We start from the raw sequence: 7194 nt of genomic DNA on the forward strand, positions 1-7194 counted from the left end.
TTTAATTTGCTAAGCATACGGAGAGGATTAAAGCAAAGGCTTTGGTGGCTAGATCCAGCCGATTCTTTAGTTTTCTGAGATGCCAGGCTTATGGCAGAGGTACTGGCTAGAGTCATGTTTATTGCCACAACTCTATGGCATTTCCAGATCCCTGCCAGCAAGCAAGCTGCATCAGTCTGCTCACAAACCATACTTAAATGCTATGTAGTTGGACTGACTGCCTGAAAGAGTCAGAGTTTGCACTGTCATGATAACCTGGAAAGCAGGCATTTTAAAATGATGCAGAATTTTTCCTGCTATGGATGAAAATCAAAAAGCATGCAGTCAGCTTTTCATCAACAGCATTTAAGTGTTTCATGGCAGGACCTCTTAAAAGAGCTGCAAACACCACTTCTCATTTTCAGTAATAACTGAAAGTAATAAAAGTAATAAAAAATAAAAGTATTAAAAAGTAATAACCATTTACTTATTGTTGCTATAAGTGTCTGTACTACTGGTGTTCTATTTAGAAAATTTTCTCCTAAACCCAAGCAATGAAGGTTACTTCACACTTTCTCTTCAATCAGGTTCCATGTGGATGGATTTTTGTTGAAGTCTTTAATCTATTTGGACTTGAGTTTTGTGTATAGGAATAGGTATGGATCTATTTTAATTATTCTACATGAATATTGCCAAACTTTCTCTATGAAGCTACAGTTACATGGATAACAAAATCACACAAAGACTCAACAAAGAAATAGTATTACAGACCAATCTCCCTCATGAACATTAAAATGCTCAATATTATATTGGCAAATCATATCCAATAACAGATCAAAAACTCATTCACCATAATCAAGTAAGCTTCATTCCAGTGATGCAAGGATGGCTCAACATATAAAAATCTATCAATGTAATCTACTATATAAGTAAACTGAAAAAAATAATATGATCATCTCATTAGGTTCTGAAAAAGTATTTAACAAAATCCAACACCCTTTTATGATAAAGGTCTTGGAGACATCAGAGATACAAGGAACATATCTAAACATAATAAAAAAACAATATACCATGACAAGAGTGTCAACATCAAATCAAATGGAGAGAAACTCAAAGTAATTCCACTGAAACAAGGATCAAGACAGGAATAAATCATCTCTGTTCAACATGGTTCTTAATGTTCTAACTGGAGCAATAAGACAAAAAAAGAAGATCAAGAGAATGCAAATTGGAAAAGAAGTGAAAATGAAAATTTTATCTGTACCAAGATTCATTCTAAAGTTTATAATGTCTCTCATATCATTGGTGTTTTATAAAACCATGCCAAAATAATGGCATACAGGAGTATAAGGCTCAAATTCTGTCAGTGTCTATGTAGCCTCCTATATGTTTTAAATGTTGAGGGATGAATCATTTTCAATTATAATATAAACAAAGCTCTTATAAATCATCCTCAGTATAGTATATTTTCCTCTAAAATACCTGAAAAATGTAATATACAATTTTACTAATCCATTCAGTGTCAATCAAGATGTGGTGACAAAGACAACCAAATTTCAGGAAACAGGGGAATGAGCAACCAGGGCTGCTGATAACAGAATCAGGTCTCTAACATTCCCAGCTTGATATCCTACTGTTCTTCTCCAGTGCTATCTGTGCAGGAGCCCAGCTTGTTGCCAAAGCAGCGGATCCCACACCCTATGGAAATCACATCATGACACTCTGCTCCATCGATAATGATAAGAGAGTAAGAGGTTTAATACTACTCCTAAAAACAATTCATGATTCATGATCATGGGTATAAATAACTAAAGATGTAAAATTATATTTCTTAGGAAAGTTTAAAACATCTGCCCCCAAAACTTTCAAAAACTGTCTGTTCTTGCTTTAAGGAAAACAAATTGGACTATGAAAGGGGATTGTTAGTGCACATGCTGTTGTTTTGTCTTTACTGGGCTAATCCATATTGTAGCTTATTCCCAGCTCTTTCGGCAACCCTTTCAATCCCTTAGATTTAAGAGATATTTATATCATAATGTAATGCCACAAATTATATTGTCCTACTTTATTTCATTAAAAATTAATCATGTCAATGGAGGTGGTCACAGGTAAACAGCAGGTCAAGGTATAGCGTACTCTGGAGCAAGTCTCCAGGACAATCTTCTCTGTAATCTCAGTCTCAGGGCAGTTTCCTGCTCCTCCAGGGTTTCTGACACACTCAGGATGTGGTTGCAACACTGTGCCTTGCACAGTAATAGACTGCAGAGTCTTCAGATGTCAGGCTGCTGAGCTCCATGTAGGCTGTGCTGGAGGATGTGTCTGCAGTCAGTTTGGCCTTGCCCTGGAACTTCTCATTGTACTCAGTATTACCATTTCCAGGATAAAAATATCCAATCCACTCCAGGCTCTCTCCTGGCTTCTGCTTTATCCACTCAATAGTGTAGTCAGTGAAGGTATAGCCAGAAGCCTTGCAGGACAGCTTCACTGACGACCCAGGTTTTCTAAGCTCAGGACCAGACTGCTGCAGTTGTACCTGAGAGTGGACACCTGTGAAGACAAAGGCATAGTGTGTATATCACTGTCACCTCATTCCCTGTTCCTTCTTCAGGTTTGGAACTGTAAAGCTCCTTACCTGTAGTCACAGACACAAGGAAGAGAATGGTCCAGCTCCATTCCATATTGAAGACCTGTGTGCTCAGTGACTGATAAGAGGACACTGGTCATATGTTGTTGTGGGGTATGGACATCCCTGTATTTACCATAATAAATTCATGTTATTTGCATATTCATGAGCAGGGAACTTGGTAGATAAGGACCCAGTCCAGGAGGAGGAGAAGGAGTTAGAGAAGACCTGTGAAAGGCAAAGGAATGCTAAGGGCCAAATCCTAATCCTGTCTGAGGAAATGTAAAAAATATTTTTTCTCTCAGCCATGTACAAATGCTGAGGATGTATATCAGGGCATAAGTTCTCAATAAATTTCAAGACAGACTTGCTCTTCTTTGTGAAAAGCTTATCAGTCTGATTTACAGATAGTGGTTGTGATAATAAAGATAGTTATGAGAAGCTTTAATACTTCTTAGTTTGAAATTCTTAAGATTGATGCAATTAATATTTGTCTTTCAAACAGAATATAAACTAAGAAATTCATCAAAATGAACAAAAGTAAATGTACATCAGCAACATTTACACAAAAATAATTATTGCAATAACATTACAAAAACTAAATTATGCAAATAAATTATGTATCTTTCAACAGAGGATTTTATTAAGAAGACGTATTTATATAAACAACATGTTTATATAAACAGCAACTCAAAGACATATGGAAGCTACATCACTTATAGAAAAATGGATGCAACCAGTGATAAACATATTAAGATCATCTCTGAAACACAGACATAAAATGAGACTCTTATTAGTAGTTTATGTGAAATTCTCTAGCAGAATCAAGGAAAAGGAGGGGAAAAATTAAGGGTAGAGATTATGGCAGTTATATAAACAGTGTACAAAATATACATATAGGAACATTTCAAACATATGTAAAATGTTTTTACATTTAATAATTACTATTCTTTGAAATTTTATTTCATGTATAAAATATTTTACGATCATATCTACATCCACTATGTGTTACTGATTCCTCTTAGAATCTTCCAGTAAGTCTCTTTCCCAACTTCATGACCTCTTTGTATCATTAACTCATAACCCAGTGAGTACAATCAGTGGTATCTATACAAATATAGGTGGAGTCATTGACCAGTACATAGGAATCCTCCAGAAAAGCTCCCAAAAAATGATTATATTTTCTCATCTATAATCAAATGACAAAAGATTATCAAAATGCTTTGGGTCCTCTAGAGTTTCTATCCATCCATGTAAAAGTTGCAAATGTTTTTATGCCTTCTTCTTTCCTAAGAAGAGTGCACATGTTCACCAACATATATGTGTTATCTTTAGAGGAAAACGTATGGAATTCAATTTTTGTGTACTACTATCATGTGGGTCCGAGTACTCAAACTGACCTTAGAAGAGTGCACATGTTCACCAACATGTATGTGTTATCTTTAGAGGAAAACTTATGGAATTCAATTTTTGTGTACTACTACCATGTGGGTCCGAGTACTCAAACTGATGTTGATAAGCTTGGCAGTAGACCCTGTACCTCTTCAGGTACTTTACAAGCTCTCACAAAACAAAGTGAACTCAATGGTATTTATATACATATATTCTCTCATATGACATTGCACATTTTTGTCTTACTTGTCTTTTGCCTATGTAACATGATTATATAGAGGTTTTTATGTGCTTCTGTGTAAGAGTATGTGTTGTTTTATTTCACTTTGGTTTTAATCCATTTTTAAAATATTTTTGTCTATTTGGTTTTTTTCTTACAAAGAGAAAAGCAGGTTATGGAGTTGAACAGGAAAGGACAAAGGAAAGATCTGGAAAGAATAGGTAGAAGGGAATCAGTGATCAGCACACATTGCATAAAATTTTTCAAAATATCTGTAAAGAGCAAATAAAAACTGAATAAAATAAACAAGAAAATATAAACCCATAAAAAGTTTAACAAAGAATCTTTACTGTGTTTGAACAAGGAAACATCACTTGTCAATCACAACAGTTGTAGGTCACCTAAAGGAAACCACAGAGGACACAGAGCTCCTTCAAACCAACCTCATTTCTCTACTGGGGATAATTGACTCTTTTCTGCCCCCTGATGGTCCTGTGCTTCCATGAGCTTTAGTTTCTGATGCCTTACACTGAAGTTGCACTGTCTCCCTTGAATACATCCCTAATAGGTCTCACAGAGCTCCATTGCAGGGAAAAATGGGTGTTTACCTAGAGATGCTGACTGGAACTTTTAGAGACTGATTTTAAGATGTCCTATACTATCACCAATGCCCTTCTCAGTGGCAAGCTCCTCCCTGATGACAGTTGCATAATAATAAACTGAAATTCTACAAATTAGCATCAGGGATGCTTCTTAAACAGATAATCAAATGTTCTTGGTGGTAATCTTTATACTAGAATAGATACAGTCCATACACCTGGGACACCACACCAGACTGAAGGGCTCTCATTCTTTAGACACAAGAAAGGACAGAGAAGCTGATCACAGGTGAGTTCTGAAGTGCTGTCAAAATATGAAGGTGATGGGCTGGGCGGTGGTGGCACACGCCTTTAATCCAAGCACTCGGGAGGCAGAGGCAGGCGGATCTGTGAGTTTGAGACCAGCCTGGTCTACAAGAGCTTGTTCCAGGACAGACTCCAAAGCCACAGAGAAACCTGGTCTCAAAAAAAAAAAAAGAGATGACCATTGCAATCAAGATAAAATATGAAACATTGTCAGAATTCACATAAGAGGAGGAGCATTTAGGAGGATGTCTCATCTTCTCTACCTTCAGGATACTGAGTGTGAATAGGTAGAGTCCACATTTATTATATTTTCTTCAAATATCTTTTTCCAAGGCAAAACATCATATATTAGGGCATGGTATTACTAACTTTACTAAAATTCTTTCCTGTACAAAACAGAACATACACAGAAAAAAAAATGAGAAATGAAATCCTAAATGTAGTGAAGGGCAAATTATGTGGTTGTTCCCATCTTTTCCTCATCTCCTGAACTGGGGGTTTTACAGGGCACTGGATGTCTTCAGACCAGGTCTCTTATATCAGAGCAGCATGGGCTCAACACTGGATGGAACATCAAGACCTGAGATCCTAAGTCATAATCATACATTCCAGCTGAGAAAACCCCTCCTGCCAGTGGAAAGAATTTACCTATAGAATTACAGATGCCACTGCTGATGTTATGATAACAGTGACTGGATGTCTGGCACCTCATGTTTTAAAAAGTATAGCCTTCTTATATGTATATACAATTGATATCTGTCCTTCCAATAAAGCTCTCATATAATGACCAAACACATATGTGCAATACAACTTAACAAAGAATTTTTACTTACAAAGTTTGGAGTCCTGCCACAGTAACTACATCACAAGTATTATATGGTCATTGTAATTATTTAGGGTTATTACTGTTTCCTGTTACTGAGGACAGGAAACCTTGGAGTATCAGGAATCTCCATCACACTCTAAGGTCCCTCACCTACTACATTTTCTTTCCTGGTGAATATTTTATCTACAACACCCCTGCTGGTAGTGAGAATCCTCAAATGGATTTGTTTCTGAGCACACAGGGAACCTACTCACTGTGTCTGCTGCACAGTAATGCAAGGCTGTGTCCTCAGTGGTAAGAGAGCCCAACATCAGGGTGAACTGATTCTTTACTATGTCTACTGACATACTGATGGACATTTTAGGGACAACCGCACACTGTCAACCTGACTTTATCCTTTTTTCTCTCAGGCCAGGTAGGTTGTCCCTGAAGATGACCAACCAGGAGGAGGATGTCATCTCTGGGGAGCCAGGTGGTTTTTGTGACCTTATTAATTTAACCAGTACTGTATAAGCAACCATAGAAGTAAGAATATTTAATGGAACCTCATGGTTTCCTTTTGTTTGTTCCTGATTGAAACAGGGTCCCCAAGTTCTAGCACATTCCCTGGAAATAGTTGTGTACTCAGACTAGCCTTGACCTGCTAATTTTCCTTGTCTACACCTCCTGAATACTGGGATTCTTGGCTTCTGCTCAATAAGCCAGACTATCAAAGGAAATTGTATCTTATTTTTTTACCTTTGAAGTAATTTTGTGTTCCAAATTTATCAGCATACCTTGCTCATGCATGGAATTTTGGAGGCCAGAAGTGGGTGATAAACACCACTGAAGAAAAGTTATAAAGAGTTATGAACTGCTATGTGTGTGCTGGGCACTGGAAACAAGTCCTCAGGATGAACAGCCAATTCTCCAGAATCCTGTGTTACTATTATGTTAAGGATCTAAGGAAATACAAGCCATTCTACAAATCATTATTCCTGATGTTTTTCCAAGAGAGAAAAATGTATGGTTTAATTTGATTTGATTTAAAGGTGCTTCATTACACAATTATCATTTTCACTTTTATTGAAAATAGATATTTTTATGTAATGTATCCTGCTTATTATTTCCCCTTTGTCTATCCAAGTTCCACATATACTCAGTCATAAGATTCTAATTAAATTCAATGGGTCACAAATAAAAGAGTCACAAAGTGAGACATGCTGGTGAAAAGAATGTGTTTTACAAAAGAGGGACAGAATAAGAAAGG

At 36.7% G+C, this 7194-nt stretch overlaps 2 gene segments (V, D, J or C); both read right to left on the reverse strand.

Annotated features, from left to right (window-relative positions):
* Positions 1-7194, reverse strand: part of LOC101998540 — a 698241-nt gene that overhangs the window by 676607 nt on the left and 14440 nt on the right.
* Positions 2198-2657, reverse strand: LOC101985087. The segment is given in 2 exon segments: positions 2198-2526; positions 2612-2657. Coding segments are annotated over 2 exon segments (375 nt in total).

Source organism: Microtus ochrogaster, chromosome 1 (genome assembly GCF_000317375.1).
Source record: "Microtus ochrogaster isolate Prairie Vole_2 chromosome 1, MicOch1.0, whole genome shotgun sequence".
Classification (NCBI taxonomy): Eukaryota; Metazoa; Chordata; class Mammalia; order Rodentia; family Cricetidae; genus Microtus; species Microtus ochrogaster.